At 38.0% G+C, this 22,977-nt stretch overlaps 1 protein-coding gene across 4 annotated transcripts in view; it reads left to right on the top strand.

Annotated features, from left to right (window-relative positions):
• SIM1 (SIM bHLH transcription factor 1) overlaps window positions 1-15,027 on the top strand; it is a 53,390-nt gene extending 38,363 nt beyond the window's left edge. For all 4 annotated transcript variants that reach the window (XM_027694547.1, XM_027694539.1, XM_027694531.1 and 1 more), the window contains 2 exons: window positions 5,999-6,404; window positions 9,499-15,027. In XM_027694547.1, the coding sequence (XP_027550348.1) occupies window positions 5,999-6,404; window positions 9,499-10,229 (1,137 nt within the window). In that variant the 3' untranslated portion in view covers window positions 10,230-15,027. The remainder of the gene's footprint in view (window positions 1-5,998; window positions 6,405-9,498) is intronic.
• Window positions 15,028-22,977: the final 7,950 nt, after the last annotated feature.

Genomic DNA, 22,977 nt, shown 5'->3' on the forward strand with positions numbered 1-22,977 from the left:
TCTGCGATCAGGAAAATCCCAGCTCAAGACTTGTTATCCTTGTTATCCTTCCACATCAATCTGATTTCTGAAAGTGTGACTTTCATTGGTACCTGCTTACTCTTTCTGCCACCAGAAAAAACCGCTGAACTAGCAGTGCAGTGTTGTGACTGCTGGTTTATCAGGGATTGTTGTCTGGAACATCAGGGTGCTCAGTCTCCAGTTTCATTTTGCATCCTCATTACCACCTGCTTCATAGTACAGTCACAGATTTCATCATTCAAGAAGCAGCCGTGGTAGTTGCCAGTATCTTGAAAAATGGTCATACCTTTCATTGCAGCCCATCACCACAAGTAATGCTGGCAGCTTGTATTTGTCTCCCTCTCATCCTTCTCCACCACTGAACAAACTGTTGAAAGACTAAGAGAAGCCCTTGTGAAGAACATGGAGCAGGTGGTACAGCCTGTGTTCTTCGGTCTCCTGCCCACGTAATTTGCCAGTCAGCTGAGGAGAATTAGAGTGTGACTTAATAGCCATGGCTGAAAAGTGAAGTCACGGGTTTTGGCTTACACAGGAGCCTGGGTTGTGGTGGGGAAAGGAAGCAGGAAGTTCATTAGTAAAATAAGGGCAGTGAGTGAAGTACTTCCTGAACTCAAGGGCACTCTAGGAGATTTTAAATGTACATAATTTCTTTCTTTTTTTCCTTTCCTTTTTCATCTTTTCCCCTTATCATTTACTTTTCTTCTCTCTTGAAGAGAAAAAGAAATCATATGCTTTACTGGGTGCTAACTGCGAATCCTCTCCCTTGCCAGCTGTGTGCACCTAGAATAGCTACATGAGATATGAATTGTATGAAAATGATGCTAATCAATCTCAGCTGAATTTTTACTACTAGGGCAAAAAGTGGATGTTTTGGTTATCTAAGATAGTGTTATTTTTTTTTTTCTCAGATGTTATGCAAAAGCAGGCACAGCATAATACAGGTCTTGTAGACACTTAAAATAAAACTGAGTTCATTAAACTGGAAGGATTTGTCAGCATCTGATTAATACTGCCTGATGTTAGTACAGTGGACTAGTGGGTTCTGTGAAACCAGCCTCAGGCAGGGGAAGGGCAAGTAAGAGGAAAGCAACCTAAAATTCATGATAAAACCTAGGATTTGCCCAGACACTTTGAACAGTGCTTTTTTAGTCTTGTCCTACCAGAGGGGTGCAGAGCTGAAAGAGATGGTGGGAGAAAAACCTGGGAGATGAAGATTTGATAGATATTAACAAGAAAAGAAAATTATGAGTTGGTAATAATAATAATAATAATATTAATAGTGAGTGGCTCCCAAAATCTAGCCCCAGACCTCATTTATTTTGTGCTCTCAAAAGCTAGCCCTGAACCTCATTTATTCTGTACACAGAAAATAGCAACAAGATTGGAAAAACGTTTTAATTATGATCATCTGATCTGCTTTGGAGTTTAATGTCCCATTAATTATGATTGTCCAAAGAAAACATTTTAAATTGCCTGTTGTCTGCCTCTAGTGGAAACGTTTTATGGTCAGATCTGGTAAAATGTTTGTTGCTTCATATACCATCTTAGTTCTTGGATAAAGATCATATATATATAATAAAGAATGCACACATACAAGTAATGATGTACCCAAGAGCCACTGGATGGAGACTTTGGTGTGTATACAACATTCATAAATTTTTGGAAACCGGTGTATATTAATACACCTGATTTCAGAGGTATATTGATTTTATAGCTCCTTTAAATGAATAATCTGGATTAATTTTGCAATCTACCTCCATTTGGGAGTATCACCCAATGGGATAAAGATAACCGAACGAGGCTGAATTCTAGCCAGTCTGGTTTTTGGTTTTGTTTTTTTGGTTTGGTTTTGTGTTTTGTTGTTTGGGTTTTTTTTAATTTCTTCTTGTAACCTAAAGCTTTGGCAACTTCTGGTGTATTCAAAAGCAAAGCAAACCACTCTTTTTATAGTAAACATAACTCTTGGTCTGGTGAAGAGTCACCAGCAGTGGGGGTTATTTTAATGGACATGCTGTATTACTTTAATCTAAGCCTTTCACCATCTGTTCTGCCTATAATAGTAAATGTGAAAAGAACATATTTTACATTTCAGGATTACATTAGTAAAAAGTAAGATAAAAGTGATTTAAAAGCATGCATATGTTCTTAGTACAATGCAGCTCGCATCTGTGATTTTTTTTTCTCATGGTTAAGACACAAATGAAGAGGAAAGCTGCTAATGTTGATGTAGTGAAAGTTTTTCATGAAAAAGAGGACTCTGTGAGGGTTTCATTAGATATTTAATGTTTATAATAATAAAAACCTGAGTAGGCTGCCAGAAAATTATAGATCTATAACATCTATTGTTTGAACATCTGGCATGGTATGTGGAGCAGGCTGATGTTGCTGTGTATGACAGGATGAGTCCTCAGGCCAGTGAGACACCTGTAGGAATGGAAAGTCAGGAAAAAGAAAATCACCTGAGAAATATTAAATTGTCTACTGGCCTAATACACTTCCATGGGCTCTCATAGGGTAAGCTTTTTTTAGACATGGAATTTATATTTTCCTATTTCCTTGCCCCTTGATCCCTCCTGAAGTTTTTCTTGGAGTGAAAATAATATCAGTGGTGGCCTATAGCCCCTTTCTATGTCAGTGCTGATTCCACTAGTGTGCTCTCACTGTGATGGCACACTGAATTAACACTCTGGAAGGCATTTCTAATTTTCAGAGGTGGCAATTCAGTTTCCAGGAACCAGCTGGAGTACCACTTAATTTATATTTTGTTGTTGTATATGCCAGAAGACAATTCAGAAATCACCTGAAAGGATTTCAGATGTTGCCTGTCTGAAGTTCTTTCTCACTGCTGGTTAAACTTTGTCAAAAACCAGAAAGTAATAAATTACTTTTGTCTCCTGGATCCTGATAGAAGTCAGAAGGCAAAAATTAATAGAAAGGAAAACACTTCTGCTGAGGCATGACTGGACTTGGAAAAAAATATCACTGATTTTAGTTTGCCGTAATTTTCATTAAATCTGATTCCATTTTTTATGGTCTTTCATCACATATGGGAGCCTCATTCTGACTTGAGAGATAATGTTTCCACTCCCATTCCAGTAAAGCAATATCTTTGATCATCCTTTCATTTCTCTCCCCATCAACATGTCACACATGCCCATATTTGAAGTCTCCACCTGTCAACATTCGATTTCCAGAAGAGGCAGCAGTAGGACTGCAGTGGTGGAGCAGCCTCATGACACCAAATAGATGTGTGGCTACCTTTAAAGGGAATTAGATATATTTTTACCCTGTGCCTTCTGATGTTTTACCTTAAGAGTAAGTATTTATATCAGACTATGTCTGTTGGCAGACAAGGTGGGCCACAAACAATTCACTTAATTTAATTCTGTCCATGGTCTGTAGCAGCTGCTGCAGGTCAGATCTCAAATAATTATAATTTACATCAAGTACAAAGAAGATGCATTGAATAAAGTTGGTCTTGACTACATTGTTGTATGACATCACATGGTGCATTCCTGATACACTAAAAACACATGCTTTGAGAGTATTTCCATTTCTCTAAGAAAAGTGCACAAAGGCCTGTGCAATTGTGTCTTTTGTGATTAGGTTCAAGATAAAAGCAAAAACTAATTGAGCAGGTTTTCAGTTAAATGAAGAAATTCCCTTCAAGAGAAGAGATGCGGGACCTTGAAGTGTCCTTAGAAAAAGAGAACTAATAGAAGAATATCTAGTAGAGCTACAGGAAATTAAGAGCTTTCAGTCTGAAAGATTCTCTGGCATTTATTATCATAATAAATTGTCCAAAATTTTTTCATTACATTATTGGAAATTAATTTTCCTTGCCCTCCCCATGAAAGAAACATATTCTGTAAGTTTTGTTTTTAATAAGAAAATAAATGAACTTTTGACTTTTCTATACTTGCATTTAGGCTTGCTTATACTGTATAATATTCCAGCTTAATTTTTAAAATTAAAAAGACTAGTTTATAAAAGTCAAATCCAAAAAGACCACTAAAAATAATTCTAAAATTAAGAACGGATACAAAAGTATTTTTCCTGTTGTCTATTTTCATTTCAGCTAAAATTTAGTAATTGTCAATAGTCTTGTTAACGATTTCTAATTTTTTTGTTGAAAAGTTAATTTTATCTATACATTTTTGCCCAAAAAGTTTACAGTCATTCAGCTATTTAGAATATATCTTTGTGACTAACCAGTTTGTAGACTTTAGATCTGAAAGGATGCTAGAAGAGTTAGATGCTCCAGTTGATCACATAACATTGTGATGATTGAATAAAGTTCCTAGTTAATGTATACCAAGTTACTGGAATTAAAAAGAACACTTTTGTGGCTCTGTAACTATCTTACCTTCATAAAAAATCATATTTTTCCTTTAATCTCTAAAACCTTGTGATGTGTATAGTGGTACTAACTTCCTGACCTCTTCCATATCTACTGGTAGGCATTTGCCTATGGGTCTTCTTCTGACAACTAATAACAAAATATAATTGACTTCCTCAAAGCCATGACCTTTCCTTTGTTTCCTTTAAATAACCTATCATGTTAACAAACAGTATTCACAAACATAAACTGCAATACTGAAGAAATACCCAATTAAATGCCAAAACCGCTATTGATGTTGCACAGATGGTTTAAGTTTCTGTAAGTCAAACATCTGGTCAGTACTTTCAGTTGGGAAGTGCATAAAACTTTGGTTCTGGTTGGTAATGAGGAGTTTCATAGCAACTTAATCTAATGAAAAGGCAGGTAAGCTTATGTTAGACCTATTAAAAGAAAACGGAGAGTGGACAGCTGGAAGGTGAGTGAAGGAATGGGAGAATTCTGAAGTTTCATGTTGTATTACACTAATTCGTGACATGGGTGTGTAGTGCTGAGGACGTGAACACGTACAGCTTTGGTCTCATCCCAGTCCATAATCATGGGAGAAATTGATTTAAAGCTATTCTCTGAAGTTTGACAGTTCCAATAAATAAAAAGATTTAAAAACGAGAGAGGTAAATTCTAGGAGGTTTAATAAGCTTTTTTTTTGCCTTTCCCAAAAATTATCTGAAAGTTTGAAGCATTCATTAATAGCATCTAGAAATCTGTGAGATTTAACCTAACTCTTACTTCTCTCTAAACAAATGCCCATGCTCCATGCTCTGGACAATTTTCTAACTGCCTGCTAGTTGCTTATGCTGTGTTGGGAGGGCCCTGCTTAAGTGAGGGTGCCAAATGCCCACTATGCCTGCTTTGCCTATAAGTCACCTTTTCTAGCAGATAGTTTCTGGGTTTTCCTTGTTCCTACATTGCATCAGAGCTTTAATTTTTAGCTTCTTACCTATCTGCCATCACTTTGGAGCTTTATCCTGTAGAAGTGTTGGTAGCCCAGGATCGACAAAAGGCTTTCTTTTTCCTTCAAGTAGGAGGAAAGAAGTTTAAAGATACAATTCCAGGTAAGAAAAACAAAACTATCAACAAACAAAATATGAGGAAAAGAGAGTGAACCCTTAGAAAAAAACCCCTTGAAATACACTCGGTTTCAATTCGACATGTGAGAATGCTCCAGGAACAGTGTTGTTTCAGCCCCTTTTGGAAGCGCTTTGCTGAAGTGCATTGGAGCACCATTGCTGAGCAGAAGGACTAGCTTTCAAAGCAACAAGAAAAACCTGGACATATTAAAAAAATATTGAATTGCAGCGTTGATATTGCTGAGCCTAATATTACACATCATAAAGAAGATGGCTATTAAGGGTCGACATGAGATGTTTTAGACTTTCATGAGGTCTGTCCTGTCATCTGTGAGCTCATTACAGAGTGTTGTACAGGAAAGGACCAGGAGTCCAATCAGAAAGTGCAGACATGTGGGCACGCTCACACAAAACACCCTCTCACATACACACTCTGCCTTTCCAGTGCAGTCACTTGCAGATTTCATGCAGGTGTTGTAATTTCCATGCTACTTCTCCTGTTTTGCAGTATTCTGGATTTCACACTGAGAGATCTGAGTCTGACCATGAAAGCCAGTGGGGTGGGAGCCCTCTGACCGATACAGCTTCTCCCCAGCTCCTGGAGCCTGCAGAGAGACCAAGCTCCCAGCACCACGATGTCTCCTGTGCCTACAGACAGTACTCAGACCGCAGTGCGCTCTGCTATGGCTTTGCACTAGAGCACTCCAGGCTGACTGATGACAGGCACTTCCACACTCAGGCCTGTGAAGGAGGCAGATGTGAAGCTGGACGGTATTTCCTTGGCACACCGCAGCCAGGAAGGGAGAGCTGGTGGGGTTCTCGTTCAGCATTGCCTCTGACTAAGTCGTCCCCTGAGAGCAGAGAAGTGTATGAAAACAGTATGCCCCACATAACGTCAGTGCACAGGATTCATGGTAAGAGATAACAAAGATTTGCGGAAGTGACACCATCTCAGATAGAGCAATATGATATATACATTCAGCTTTTCATGTGAAAAATGGAAAATGAGAGAGTCTTTTGATCTATGTTCTTGTCTCTGAGGTCACATCTCTGGAGATGAGGGATACTTGAAATTCAAGTTGAGTTTTACAGTCTGGTTTATGTGCAACAAAATACAATTTCGTTGTATATTCATTAGGGTGGAAGTGCCTGACTGATGAGATTTTAAGGATGATCATAAAAACATAAACAAAATAATTCACTTGATAGAAATATGTTTTTTACTTGACTTAAGATCAAACTACTTTGGATGGAGTATGTTTAGCAAAAAATTAGAGCTAAATCCAAGTGAGATATTAAAAAATTGTTCTCCAAGTGTCTTTTTTCTCTAGTGGTTATTACTAGATTCTGTAAGATTTTATATTTGTTTTTATTTAAAATTGGCAATTCAAATTAATATTTGCTTTTGGTTTCAGACATTTATCCTCAGCTGTAATTTTCAGCCAATTGGAATCTCTCCATCCTTTCAGCACCAGGCTTAAAGTTTTGTTTGACCTGTCTGACAGGTTGCAAACTCAGTGCATTAGCACATTTTGAGAGGCTGAATCTAACAAATAAATCACAGTCAAAGCCTGATCTTGGGTTTGGAAAAGTCTGAAGGTGCTTGATTCAAAAGTTGTACACTGAGTCTTGGAAGACAGCAAAAAGTCAGAGTTCAAGGTTTTAAGGATAGATGCAGCATCAAAAAAATAAAAAGTTTTTCTAGTAAAATAGTCTATCAAAACATAGGTTGCCTCTAAAGAACTCATAAAAACTAATTACATTAATACTAGTCCATTGACTTGCAGAATGAGGCTTTGTAAATAAAAAAGATCTGTGTCATTTTACCCCAATCTGAGGAAAATTATGTTGAGAATAGAAAAAATTATCAAACAGCTAGTTATAGGAAATGCTGTCAGATGAAAATAAGGAAAGGAAAGGAGCCCTAAATTTTACTCATGAGGACTATTCTCCACTTTTCTTGTGAGAAAACACCTCCTTTTTTGTGTCTGTTCTGTATTTCTGTCTTACTGGTGTTTCTCTAGCTTTTCCTTCTCAAAAAGAGAACATAGTGAAGTATGATAATTTTGCTGGCAAATTTTATGCATGATAATTCTTGCTAACATAGCAATATCACACCAAGGTGCAAATGCAAAAAGGTTAGATATTTATTCCATACGTTTAACAAGGATAATCAATGCAAATAGATCATATAATTTGGTTTTAGTTTGTTGCTTGGTTTTGCTGTAATTCCAAGTGCTACATTTATTTTCTTTATTGTATCAAGTCTTAGATTTTTCAGTAGGCTTTCAGTCTGAATGTGGCTTTGGGACAAAAACCTGACGTGGGTCTTAGTTGAGGATAGTAACATCTCAGCTTCCCTTGCAAATGCACCATTTTCATTTAGGTTTCAAATCTCGACCTTTCACAAATTAAATTCTTGGACAATAATATGTGAACATTGCTGTCAGAGAAGTTTCTTCAGGCAGAAAATATTTTCTTCTTTTTCAGTTCTTTTAATGTATCTTCTGTTAATTCTGGCTTGGGGTCACCTTACAATAACGATTAGCTGACCAGTAGATAATGCATATGAGCCCATGAGTTTCTGGTTATACTCAGGGAGTCTGGGACTGTGCAGATATGGTTTGTGCAGTGAGATATACTCAGCATGTGGTTCAGAGCTGCAGCTGACCAGCTTCCCAGTGCATCAAGGAGTGCTGGATGTACCATGCAGTCCAGTGGCTGGAACTCCCTTCTACCTCCAAGCCCTGGCATTTTAAGTCCAGATCTTAAGAGGATGTGAAGGATAATTTCATGTCCATGATACTCCACAGTGCAGTACTTCCCCCAGAAAATGGCGGGATACGTTTATTATAAAAGCCCATCACTGATTTTTGTTTTGAACTCTGTAACACAGTGGTAGTGGTCTGCCACCCTAACAGATCTGTATGACCTGACCCAACACAGAACAGGGGGAACTCCTTGTGCTAATCTGAAAATGGGTTTCCTTTGAGGAGTACTGTCAACCAACCCAAAGGGGTTCATCCTCAAAGAGGACTTTGTATGTGCTGAGGCAAAGACATCATTAAGTAATGTGTGCAAGTCTGACAGGCGCCTCTGCAGGCATGTATTTCAGCAGGTCATAATGCAGCCTTAGCTGGCCACTCAGGTTTTGGGGTCACTCACTTTCTAGTGAGGACTGACAGGTCTGATTCTGTCCTTTCAGCTACTTGCAAGCTGAACACCTTCTCTAATATGTCTATGGGCCTTATTTTTTGGAGAGAAGTAAAAATGTACTTATATTTTCCCATTCCAAAAGGAAATATTTAAGCATTGGGATATGACATCACATTTATATAGTAACTCTCTCTAACAGCTATGGGTTCTTGTGCTCCTGAAGAAGAATTGCTTCATTACTTGTGGTTATTTATTGTTGTGTAACCTGCATAAAGTCACTACATGACCACAAGCTATTTCTCAACATTGTCTGTGTTTCAGCTCCTGGAAAGACCTAGGAACACATGCTAGAATGCTGCACATTTTTAATTCCCTGAGATTTTTGGTTTTACTATGGCCTCTATTCATTAGACCTTGCTGATGCAAAGAGGGAGTCGTTGGGGGTCTGAACACTGGCAGTGAAGGCACTCTGACATGCCCTAAGGTACCCTGTATGACCTCTAGCTGCTTCAGAAGACAGAGTTCCCGTAGAGTTGGTGCTGTACCTGTTGGGCTTCTGCAGGTGCTTGGTTAACCTAGAGTGTATCAGGTGGCACTGGATGTCTGTGTTGAGGGACTTAGGTGTCTCCTTTGTATGTTTCCAACTGTGTTGCTTGTTCCATGTGGAGACACTGGAAATCAGAGTTTGCCACTGAAAAGCAAGGGGTATACAATGGTCATTTTTGGTCATTGTTACGAGTCACTTGTCTCCATCTTGGTTTTCTGTCTGTAAAATAAGGTACAGATTACATGTTCTTCAAGATCACTTGCTTCCTTAAGCCTCAACGCTTTTCTCCTTTCTCTCTTTCCTAGGAAGAGGACACTGGGATGAGGACAGTGTTGTTAGCTCACCTGATCCTGGCTCTGCCAGTGAATCAGGTGACCGATACCGTACTGAGCAATATCAGAGCAGTCCACATGAGCCCAGCAAAATCGAAACACTAATAAGAGCCACACAGCAAATGATTAAAGAAGAAGAAAACAGACTACAGCTGCGGAAAACCACTCCTGACCCACTGGTCTCCATTAATGGCACAGGGAAGAAGCATGCTATCTGTTTTGCAAACTACCCTCAGCAGCAGTTGGCAGGGGATGTCTGCCGTGTCCCGACGATTGCCAACACTCCTCCCTGTGAACACATCCAGCAGCGAGATGGAAAGATTATGAGCCCACATGAAAATGACTATGACAACAGCCCCACAACACTATCTAGAATAAGCAGTCCCAGTTCTGACCGAATATCAAAATCTAGTTTGGTACTTGCTAAAGACTATCTGCATTCAGACATGTCCCCTCATCAAGCCCAAGGAGACCACCCAGCAGCCTCTCCAAATTACTACAGCTCCCACAGGCAGTACTTTGATAAGCATGCTTACACACTAACTGGATATGCCCTGGAGCATCTATATGACACTGAAACAATTAGAAACTATTCACTAGGCTGTAATGGATCACACTTTGATGTGACTTCTCACTTAAGGATGCAGCAAGATCCAGCACAAGGACACAAGGGAACATCTGTTATAATAACGAATGGAAGCTGACAGTTTTTTTTCTGAAAACTGTTGTGCTTTAAAAAATAACCTTTGAGATCTAATTGGAAGATATATATTTTCATGCCCTTGTCCTTACCAGCATTTCATATACCACAGTGCACTAGAAAAAAGTACCTAAGGTTTGGGGGATAAGTTAATTAACACACATTACTTTAAAAAACATGCACTGACATGCAGGGTTAGAGTGAATGGAGCTAAAGTCAAAGTTGGTGCCATGCAGGCTGAAAAGCATAGAAGAGGTCTAGGCTGGGAGTGTTTGGGGCAGGCTAACAGAGCAGTTTATGCACATTGTGTAAGAGGTGGTTGATTGGAAACGCTGCCAAGGGCAGACCTTCTGTACTGCATAGGTCCCAGCCAACAAAACTGCTATGCACTCTTTTAACACAGAAAATTGGAATGTGTTCCGTTGAAATACACAACAAAATGTGTACTTTTGGTGATCTGTTTATTCCCCAATGGCCAAGCATGTTATGCTGCTCCATGATATAAAGCGTCCATGGCTGACGAAGGGAAGAAAGAAGTGAGAGCTTGAATTATTAAGTCCTTGTGTACTCACATGCATAACTATTTACATATGCTTGATTTGAAAAGAGTCAAATGAGCAGTATCTTTCCGACTAGTTTGGTCAAATATTTACTTCTACTGTATTAAAAAGAGAGGGGCATTCTCAATGTAGTTTTGAGAAACACAAAGGTGTTGGTTGTCTTGCTGTAGAGCTGGGAGGTTGTTCTCATATTTTTGAAAGGTTGCCCTAGATGGGTAGTGGAGTGAAATGGAAGAAAATTGCCTGGAGAAACAGGGAGAAGAGACTGGCATTAGGAATGGTCCAAGGTAAACACAGTTAACTCTATAGCTGTGTATGCCATTTAGTGATAATTATAAAATAAGAAAAAGTTATTCTAAATGGCTGAATAATTAAGAACTAATTTGAAACACAGAGGGAACTCAATAAAATCATAGAAATTTTGCTGTAAAATACAACTGTAATTGTGCCAGTGTAAAAATATGAGAGGAGAGAATAGGTAAAACCTGTTTGGTGGTTTGTCTAACTTCTGATAAAGTTTTGGAGTACATTAAGGAAATATAGAAAATTGTAACTACTCTGACATAAAGTAATAGGTGTGATTTCAAAAAAGAAATATGAATTCTTTTCTTGCTTGCAGCAGAAATTTTAATGGATATCTGAAAATATTAGGGATATCAAAATCAGTCATATGTACATAAAAAAGTACAGAAGGAAATCAGTGTTCCAAGGAAATAAATTGTATTAAAAATGTTAGTATTATCAGGGCCTGTCCTAGAGTTATAGGAGACATCAAAAGAGGCAGAGAAGCTTTTTTAATTTTTAATAACTTCATGAACAAAAAGACTGATTGATTGGAAAAGAATAAATACAAAACATATGCTCAAAATGTAAAATAGGACATTTTTAGGCACAGTTGCTAGACCTGTCCTTCTTTGTATTGCATTTATATGGTCCCAAAGTTGACTGCAATGGGAGCAGGACCACTGTTCCCTCTTATGCCAATGCGTAGATAAGGGGAATTGAGGTGGTTACTGAGATTAGCACTAGGGCTAGTTTCATTTGTAACATTAAGAAGCTCAACATATGGGACTAAGTCATCAATGGGACTAAATATAAACCAGCTATGGGTGGGTTAAAAATATCTGTTTCCAAATAAAACTAATCAGAAGCAAAAGCTAAATAATAACATTATAAACCACGTAAGTAGAGATGTACTTGAAAGCAGAGGAAATTACCTCTCTGAACTTGGAATCTTGTGTATAGTCCTGATCACTCCAAGGCAGACTGTGAATCTTGAATTGAGTAGTACCTTACTCCATAAGCAACCTTTGTTGACTGCAGTGTGATTGCTCCTGGTGAAATGCACATTGAACACAAGGAAGGGCAACACAGTCTGGTCTTTATTATCTAAACCTCATAATAGAAGAGGTGGAGCAGAGCTCCACAAAAGATAAAGAGACTGAAAGATCTAATAAAACCTTTAAATAAACTGGGTCTGTCATCTTTGTAAGGGAAAAGAGGAAGGGGTAATGTCACTGATGTGCACCAAGCTCTGCACAGAGGAGAGGTAAATAGTGGTCTGAAACTATCTAAACTAGTAGCAGAAATGAGAGACAGGGCATGGAATGATAGCCAAGGCAAAATGAGAACAAAATGATTTGACTCATTGCCAAATGAATAACAAAGGTCATAAAAAGCAGCAGCTAGAGATTTTTGGTTTTTTAGTTGTTTAAGATAAAAACAAGGCAAATAATTGAAAAACATTGACAACTGTTAACTCAGAGGAAGTAATGGACCAAAATGGACTTCTTTCAGCCCAACAATTGTATATATTCCTAAAGCATAGGAATAAGAAAGTATTTTTGATAAATCTAATTCTGGATATATATTATTCCTATGAATAATATGAATAAACTTGTATTTGGAGTCTCATTTTACAGTATTAAAATACAATTTGCAAAGTGAATTAGAGTAGAGGTACATGGTATCATATTATCCGTACTAGTACATATAAAAATAAGTCTAAGTGTCAATATTATTTTGTATTACAGAAGAGTTTCCTAAACTGTTTGAATGAATGGGATTTTCTCAGCACCCAAGTTTCTTGGGATCTCCAAGCACTCTTTTTATCAAGCTTTTAATTAGAAGGCAATAGAGTTCTGCAGACCAGCTGCAGTTCCCTGGCTAATGTCAGGAAACCTCAGTTTGGTCACTGCTGTATTTGCATCTGACAGGCACCTTTGAAAAATAGAGGACTTATAAAACAAACAGGCACAAAGTAAGATGCTTGTATTTTGTATGATTTCACCTAGGAAAAAAAATCCAGGGTGCTATGCAATAAAAATTCCCCAATCTTATTCACAGTGATCTCAAAATAAGACTTCCCAAACTGTAGTTATCTTATTTTCAATAGTTCCAGTCCACTAAAAATACAACAAAATGCACTGTAATGAATGGAATAAATCAGTCAAGATGTCTGCACATGCAGCCTCCTTGTGCTCCAAGCGAAGGCTGATGCTTGTACCCCTCATGGGATTCCAGCAACTGTTACTCCTTAGCACTTCAATACAGTATGCCGGAGATGGATGCCTTTTGTCAACTTATTTGCCATCCTGCTTCTTTAGATAGCCAGGAATTTCTTCTTAACTGACAGAAAGCATGGCATGTTGTAAACACAAACTCCCCATGCTACATGAAAGCAAGTCTGCAATCTTAATTATAGCATATAATATCACAGTTCATATTATGTATACTTTTCAATATGGTATAAAGCTTATTTTTTCCATTACATATTTATTTAATACAAATTTTCATTTAGTATCCTTCAAGGATATCTTCTTCTCTTCTTATGTTTCTTTCTTTTCTAAATCAGATGAAAAGAGACATTTTGCAAAATTGGAAAATGCAAGGCATTTGAACCAAATAAGTTTCAAATATACCACATTAGCTAAAGGTTATCACTTTAAATAAGGTATGTATGTTGTGTTTTGAAACAGAAACAATATAAATGACTCTATTGCATCATTTCTCTAATGTAATACTGGTTTGCTATTAACACCAAATTACTATTTTGTAACTACTGCAAATACAGAGTGACCACTGGTCTTTGAAACCATTTCTTATTGATATCAGTGGATGGTGAATTATGTTTTTTGTGCATTACAATTTTAGTATATCTCTTTTGTTTAAAGGATTAAAAACCTCTTTAGTCTTTGTACAAAATCACACCCTAGGGGAATTGAGTTTGTGATTTTGGACAAATTTGCAAACCAACTCTTAAACTAGAAGAAGAGCCTTACTCAGCAATTTGTCCCATTGACTCAAATGGGAATATTTGTGGAGTAAGGTACTACTTAATATGTGTGAGGAAAAAAAAGCTGACACGTGATAATAGGTTTGGGGGTTGGTTTATAATTTTTTTTCCTTAAATCACAAGATGTGAGTATGGAAACTGGAGGATAATAGCTGTAATGGCTATGTTTCTATAACAGAGGTATTTAAGCATGTTTTGAAAAATGAATGCATCTCTGCACTGAAGAGCCCCAAAAATGTTTCTTAAGCTTTAAGCTTTTAATTGGCTTTTGTTGACGTCTCCACAATACTGCCACGGGTTGCACAGTGAAATTCTGCTTTTTATAAACTCTTTTAATCACTGTTATCCGAATCTCATTTTTGCCTCTGCACATGCAGCATTTATTCATTAATGTCCTTAAGTATGTTAACCACCATATGTTCATTTGTGTGAGCATGCTGAGTGAGTTGGAAAAAATATAAGGTCGCATAGTATTTCTGGAAAAGGCACAGCCACCCCAAAAAATCAGACTGGCTGTTCCAAAGGTCAGATAACCTTTCAGTCACGGAACAAAGCTGTGGCGTATGCATTGGTTTCAGACCTTCTGCATACAAAGCTGTGTATAATGGGGATTATACCACACAGTTCCAGGATTAGACTTAGCGATGTCTGTTTTAAGGTGGCTATAGTGAATGTCTTGCAGCAAAAGGATTCAGGCCCTGGTCTTTCCATGAGTTGCAAGTTTACTTAAAACACCTAAGAGTCTAAAGGCAATACAGCCTTTGTTATTAGGAACAACGGTGGATCAACATGCTTTCCTGTAGGTATACTGACTTAACTCCAGACATCTCTGCAGTGTGGAGAAGAGCCTGTTTTATTTTATTTGAAGTTAGTATTGATGGTTAAATATTTTGGCTGCGTAAAAAACCCCAAACAACAAACCCCAAACCCAACAACAGAAAAAAATCCCTCACAGATTTCTGTAACCCTTAGTTTGGTGTGATTAAAGCTTGCTAGAGGTGTAGCTGAGGATTTAGGGGTTATTTTGAAGATCAAAAAAGTAAATAGTCTTCTGTTCACAACAGTGAGAGCACTAATGTGATTCCATTTCACATTTTCTAAGAGCATTTATTAATGAAAAAAATGGAATGAGGTTAAACGTCACTGTGGCATTTAGCTTATGTATATAAGAGTTCTGTAGATAAATCTGGCTCTAAGTTGCTAGGAATACATCCTTTTTTGAAAAGAGTTAATTTATGACTCCATCTATGAAGCCGTATTTGAAAGGACAGATCAAATACAGGAAGAAAAAAAGCTTTTTGTCTGGTTCTATTCACTATTTAACTCCTGTCTCACACAAAGTTCTCAAGCTTTCCTATTGTTCTAGGATTCCATTTTAAACATTTTTATTTATTGCAATTTGGACTGCATTTATTTTTTTTCCTTTCAGCTACTGATACAGTGGGAAGTTTTGAAATGCAAGAAATAATCTTTTTCACACAATATAAAACATTGGCACCTTTACATTGTAAGGAAATAAAGTCTATTAGGAAAAGTACTTTTAGGGAACTGCAACTTTTTCCCAAAGTAAATATTTCAGTGCATAAAATATACTAATCTAACAAAAATAGCACTTGAGACATGATGAAGCATTTTGTGTTTACTTTAAACCAACAGTTACATTTATGGAAAAAAAGACAGAGATTGCTAGTGTTTCAAATACCATGCCTTGCAATGTAAAGGGTCTGGTGACATTGTAGCATAACATCTGTTGTTTTCCTTTGGAATGTAACGTAGAAATACAATTTAGCTATGTCAACAATATCTTGCAAAGTGTTCCCATTTATAATTATTTATATTGTAAATAGCTTTCTGAAGTAAATTTGAACTTAATGTGCATAAGATGTATTTATTATGTGAAGATTTTTTTTTTTGGTTGAAAATATAGCTACCAATATGTAATTTTTGTCTGTTTTTCTACATTTTTAAATTTAGGATTGTCCTACCCTGGATACATTTTCAGGAATACATTTTAATTAATGACAGTATTTCTCCTAATTGGGAGGGGACATGGTAAAGTAATTTATTTTGATTTCTGGAAATCCTAAGTGCTCCCTGAATCTTGAGTGAAGTTTATCAAAATATGAAGGGACACAGATAATATGCTTCTACCCCATTCAAGATGTCTGAATCTGCTCAAATACTATTCTGTCAGGAAGAACTGACTCATAGAGGCTTAATTAACATTAATTTTCTACTTTATGAATAGTTTGCTTTGTTTCTTGAAGTCATCTCCCATCCCTGTGCCTCAGCCAAATCAGCTTGCTGACTTGGAGCATGGTGCCCATTAGGTGCTTAAAATACTATATTCAAAGAGCAGAGTTCTGACAAAGGAACAGGTGAGAAGTTATGTTAAACTGCACTCAGATCTGAGAGCTGACTATTACTTGGGGTTGTGTGCTTGTATAGTTCAATCGACTTGTAATGAGTCATTATGCAGCAGCTTAGCCGCTGCAACCCTTGCCTGGCCTGGGGTTTAGGTCCTTCTGAACTCGAGTTCTGAGTCACAGCTCTTACTTTCTAGACCAATTTCTGAGTCATCAAACCCCATCCTCTCAGATACTGTCATTGAATCTCTTCCCTGCAGGCAAACAACTGCAAGATAGATGGTCCTAGAGAGTAGTGGGACCCTGATATGTGGTTCAGTGAGAGAGCAGCTTTCTCTGGAAAGTGGTTGTTCACATATTTCCCATTCACAAGACAGAGCAAATACTTAAGCAGAAGGGATGGATGTAAGAGGCATGGAACAGCCATTTTTGTCTCAAGTCAATTAATTGCATAAAATGGAGATGCAATTGTGTCACTGACCCTTTGCTCCTGCATGGATGTAGGCACAGGGTTCTCAGAGATACTCCTGGGATTAGGCAATACTGTGCAACACTGAGTTAGAAGCTTAAACTACATTCATGATGTTAGCATTTCCGATGGGGTAATTTAGGCAGTTTCCCTCACCTTGGCCTGAATTTTGGCCCTGGTTCTCATGCAGGCAGGAAATGGTGTCATCTTTTCCCCAAATTATGCTCTTTATCTGTGCAAAACGTGTTGAGTTTCTTACTTTCTTTCTTTCTTCCTTTTTTCCTTTTCCTTCTTTTCTTTCTTTTCTTTCTTTCCTTTTTTCTCTTTCTTCATCAGTGAGGGGTTTCAGAAGTGCCCTTTTTTGACCTATCTCTCTGTCTTTGAAGACCACACTGAAAAGAGACACTGAGACCAAATAGGCAGTCGTGAGACCACATTGTCATCCATAGGACAATAGTAGTCCTAGTTTCTCCATGTTAAGCTCTGCAACAAAACTGAGTATCGTCCTTGGCTCTGTGTGCTTCAAGTCCTGCCACTTCCATGCTCTTCAATCTCTCTCCTAGTGCCTGAAGTGTAGATATTGATCACTGGTATCTATTCACTCGGTTTCTATGCTCACTGGCAAGTTGATCTGCACTGAGGAAATCTGTTGTCATGGCCATTGTAATAAAAGTGTGCAATACCATCAGGAACTTCCTCTATCCCCATATGGTGGCCATCAGAACTTCAGCATCAGCAATTTCATTTGATACAGCTCCTCTGACTGTCAGAAGGTCACAAATAGCCTGCTGCATGCCTGTGTGAATGAAAGGGCTATCCACCACACCACAAAGCCTGACGGACTACACTTTTTTTTCATGGATGTTAACAGGAGTCTCACTACACATACACGCAGCACTCTAGACTATGGTCCGGAGGCCAGGTGCAAGGCTGTGTATACATGGAAACAGCTGGGCCTCACCATCATAAAGTCTGCTCATCCTTGCAGACATCTCTCTCTGCCCACAGTCTGCCATTGCCTTTCTCCAGCAATCTGTCCTCTCATTTCTGTCTCTCATAGGAATTACTCCTTCTATTTCCCTTTCTTCTCTTCTGCCTCAAGTCCTGGGCTGTGATTTCACAAATCCTGTTATCTAGCTTGCTCAGCAAGTGTCCTCTGTTGATCTTGAAAATTATATTTTCCTTTTTGTGAGGAAAATGGCTATCTGGCAACAGTTTCCATCACTTGTTTCCCATTTCCCTTTCCCTTCTTTATACAGCTGGTATAAATGCCATACTGAGGATCCTGCAATGTTTTTCTCACAGGCATTAGTTCTGCTGCAAGAAAGCTATTGGTTAAGGGAATGGAGGTGATGAACTTTTCAGAAAAGCTACAGACAAAAGATTATAGATGCCTTCAGCATACCAAATGCACATGCTACTTTAGCTGCATTGCAAAACATTGTCACTTTTGGCCTGCAAACAGAACATGAAGATGAAAACTGAAACCAGAGGACATATGCTTTATTTGAAAATAACAACAAAAGCTACTATTATATGCACCTGAGAGAGAAACTTAAAAATAGGGTCATTGTCTAAATATGCATTAAATGACATGTGAATAAATGTTTGTTATTGCTGTTCATCTCACTATTTTTTCTTTTTTTCATTGTTATCATGATCTGTCATCAGCATTGTCCTTTTTATCATGTTATCTGTATTTGTCCTTTGAGATATATACTCTTTTTTCGTCTATAAATAAAAGTATTCTACAATAAAAATATTAATATAAAACGCATAGCAGAAACTGACACCTGGAAATTAATATTCCAGCATATTCCAAGCTTTCAACTCACTATAAGCTCCACAGTTTTTACCCAGTATATCAGGTGTTAAGTATCATATGGGAGCCAATTTTCACATCCAGCCATATTCCTAGGATTGTTAGTATGACATATTTCTAAGTTATACCAAAGCTGTGTTGCAAACAGCTTGTACATTATTAAATGTGGTACATTAGCTTTTTTTCTCTTTTTCTGATAAGAAGAAATGTGAGAATATGGTGATGAGAGCTTAAGGTACTTTTTTAAGCGGGGTGCTTTCAATTTCCCCTCAAGATGTAATTCAGAGATCATTTGATTCACTTTCAAAGGGCAAGCTGGACTCTTTCTATGCCTGCTTCTACCTCCCTTGAAGCCTGAGGCAGTTCTGAACTGGCCAGGTACTTGGAATCTGCTAAGAGCAGCCTTGAGACTACACCGACTTGTACCACCTACCACGATTGCCTACTTGTTCGTCACATATGAAAAACAACGGCCCTCTGGCTTGTATAGAGTTGTCAAGTGCAAGAGAACTGAAATAGCAGCGAGCATCTCACCACCATTTAAAGCCACTTTTTTACATTAGTATTATCTATTTTGTGAGGTAAAGCAGGTTAGGCTGCCACCTGTGTCCTGTGCTATTAACTTCACAAAACATAAGAAAAGCAAGGAAGAAGGTACCAGAAGATGTGAAACTATACTTTTTCTCCCATGCTGCCCAACAAAACTCAGTGAAGACGCAAAAGATTCTTCTCTTTATAAAAGAATAAATGCTTGTCCAGTGGAGTCTTGCCTGTATGTAACCAGGTAAGGCAAATTTGTTGAGAACGCCCTTTTGCTCTGCCAGTGGGATGGTTGGTGAAACCACATTAGTACGTACGCGGTATGTATGACAAAAGTTCACATATAAACGTCAATGTTTTCTAAACTGGCAATGTGTCCTGTAAAGGACACTAAGACTGCTGTCTGCTGAGCCTTTTGTACCTTTCCTTTTACTGTTGCATCCATTTGGAGCCCAGGATGGGAAGAGTCAAGACTGCAAAGCAGCTTATGCAGCTCTGACAGGAGTCAGATGCATTTTTCATCTGAAGCTTCTTGGTTTTGAATCTGACACAAAAGATTTCATCAGCTTATGAATTATTTTAACAAAAGCAGGACTGTGTTTTGTGTGTCTAGTTTCTCTGTGGGACAGTTGTGTCATTTTTTAAAAAAAGAATACCAGGGAAAGGCACTTTTGTGTTTTCAATTTGGAGCGCGTCAGCGAGGTGAAAAATACAGCGTAAGTGTTAAGTCTATTTCAGTCAAGGGCACAACTGTGCATTTTGATGTTATGTTTCTGACTTTTCTTTAATCACAAAGGAACAGTCTTTTTCTCTGCTGCTTTCTATTTAACCTCCAAAACAACTGCAAAGTATTAGAATGACTCCCGTATCCTCTCCAGCATGTTTCTTGAGCTCAAGAGAAATGCCCATGGTTTCAATAGGCTGGTTATCTGACAGATTGCAAAGAAAACAGCTGATTCTTATTCTTTTTTTTTTTAACTGAACAACTTTGGCTTCCTGTGATCAATCTTCTTGGCTACAGTAGTAAATATGCTAAACTGCAGGTGCCAGCAAGCTTTAAGACAATCTGAGGCTTGAATGTTGACCCATGTTTGTGTTTTGTATGTCATGAAATAGCCTACAATAGTACAACTATTTGGTCTATTCGTTTACTTGGGCTTTTAACTTAATATGTGCTTATTTACTTAGGGAATTAGATCCATTGTGGGAGAGATGCAAAACAGGCAGTCGTTTAGGAGTTTAGTAAATAATCTCACCTTTGTTCAGTTTTGCTCTGGGTCAGGCTGCTGCATGGAGTAATTCCATATGGCAACCTGATTTGAGCTCACTCAAAGTAAACCTTAAAATGGATTTTGGCAAAATCAAGCCAGCCATCAGGAACCCATTCTCAGTTTCTGCTGAGGATTTCCTGATAGCTTTCTTAATTTAAAAAAAGCATCAACAAAAAAACAACAGAAAACAAGAAAAACTTCGAAGCTTTTTTACTGTCTGAAATACCCTTTCCCCTCTTCCTTAAGATTAACAATCAAAAAGACCCCTAGGCTGCTCCAATTTTTACCAAGAGCTATAGAAGTTAGGAGATGCAGACACAGCTTAAGTGATTTTACCTTCCCCTCTGGGCCTTCCTATGCGCCCTGCCGTTGGCGTTGTGGTGCATTGGGTGCAGCCTCTTGTGAAGGAGAAGCCTAATGGGGAGGATTTTCTGTCCTTCTGCCCTGGTTCCTGTGTCCTGGTATGGAGCAGCAGCTGCCTGGTCCCTCACTAGGCTGTGTACAGTGGTGTGTGGGCTATGAAAGCCTCTGCTGCTCTGCTAAGGGTAAGAGGGCAGCATGAGAATTTGAGCTGTGAGAGGGCCTCCAGTGGTGGTTCTCTGGGGTGCCTCCAGTATTCAAAAAGACAGGGGTGAAATTCTGGCAGTAATGAAGTTGTTGACAGAAATAAGTTGGTCCCACTGAAGCGTGGCCAAAAATGTAAAAACATTTTGAAAACAACACTTGAGGCAGCTCAGTGTGCCTCCCTCAACAGAGCGAGTGAAGCATAAGTAAACAGAAAGATTTACTCGTGTTGGTAACAAATAAAATTAAAAAAAAAGTGGGTAAGGAAACAAGTACACGCAAAAAATCCTCTCTTGTAATTTAGCTCAATGATGTCGAATGTGAACAAAAACCCTGAGATAAAACCTGGGCTAGAGAGTAGAAATTCTGGCAGGGCTATTTCAAAGTGGAGCTCTTAGGAATATCTGCTGATTGAAATCAATACAGCAAGACCCAGAATCCGAAAAGACCATTTCTAAGATCTGAGAGGGTCACTGAGCAGAAGTGTCAGTTGATAGTATTGAGGCTGCAATTGCCTTCACCAAGGTGCTTCAGTGTTTGCTTTGGTGGCTTCTTGCAGCCAGTGGCTGAGCATACATTTAACATCCCACCTGAGATGCCCTGCTGGGGAAGGGAATTTTTTAAAGACTTCTGTAGCTTAAACAACTCCCTAATTAGACACATCAGCATGTCACAGATTCTGCATACTAATCAATAACGTTCGATTAATGTACTGCATCAGATTAATTAAAGAGGTTATTATTTATAGAGAAAATTTAAAAGGGATTGAAGTTCTATGTTTTCTGCTTCTATTCTTTAAAATAGTTCATGCATTTGAATTTTTAGCAAGTTCTGATTTATCACGTGAAATGTTTTTAAACAGACCTTAGTTAATAGTTTCATTTTTTCACACAGTAGTAATGGATTATATTTTGGTTTGAGTTTATTTATTTATTTGTAGCACTTGATTAGGTAATGGCTTCACAGGGCTGGGCAAAATACGGGTACTTTATAGCATTGGAAATTACTGTGAATATCCTGGTAGTTTATCAGAAGGCCATGGAAAGGTGATTAGAAAATAAATAGAGGAACTGTATTTCTGTTTTATACATGGCATTGTTTTTCCTGCACCAGAATGGCACTGTTACAGAAATGCTATCAAAAAGTCAAGAGTAAGAAGTGAATTTTCATTTATGCCCAAAAGAATTAACTATATTTTGATTACAGGATATTTGTACAATGGCTATTCTGAACTGCTGGTTTTAATGTTCACTTAAAAACATGCTACTATATGAATATGCGAAGAATTCATTCGAATTCAGTTACACTGTACTTGTATTACAGGGAGGTGCAGAGGAGAGTGAGCATTCAGGTAGAGTTTGCCCAGCCCAGTAATTCCCTTTTAATTACTATCTATTTTTAGCACTCAGATTCTCAGCAAGTCACTTCAGCTCACCGAGGTAAGTGAAGAGGTACTGACTTGTTCCAGCTAAAGATCTCTAAATCTCTTTATAGTTGTCATGGTTTGCTATGAGAATGAACTTCATGCAACCACATTGTTTCTTTGTCCATCCATCCATCACTTCATCTCATTTTTTTATTGCAATTCTTCAATGTAATTGAACTAAGTTTTTAAAAGAGATGTCAGTCTAAATTTTCACAATTTTTGTAAAAATAGGATGCTACAGAGAGGCGAAGGAACCTTCCGTGCTGCAGCTCAAGTAAAATGAGACACAAACTTTCCTTTACACAACATTATAACACAGAAACTTAGACACACGACACCAGACCTCAGAGAGTGAAATTCAGTGTATTATCTTCTCACAGAGCTATTTATTTTATTGTATTTAATGTTACTTCATAACTATCCATTCAAATCTAGGTGG

The sequence above is a fragment of the Neopelma chrysocephalum genome, unplaced genomic scaffold (assembly GCF_003984885.1).
Source record: "Neopelma chrysocephalum unplaced genomic scaffold, ASM398488v2 Primary Assembly neopelma1_23b, whole genome shotgun sequence".
Taxonomy (NCBI): domain Eukaryota; kingdom Metazoa; phylum Chordata; class Aves; order Passeriformes; family Pipridae; genus Neopelma; species Neopelma chrysocephalum.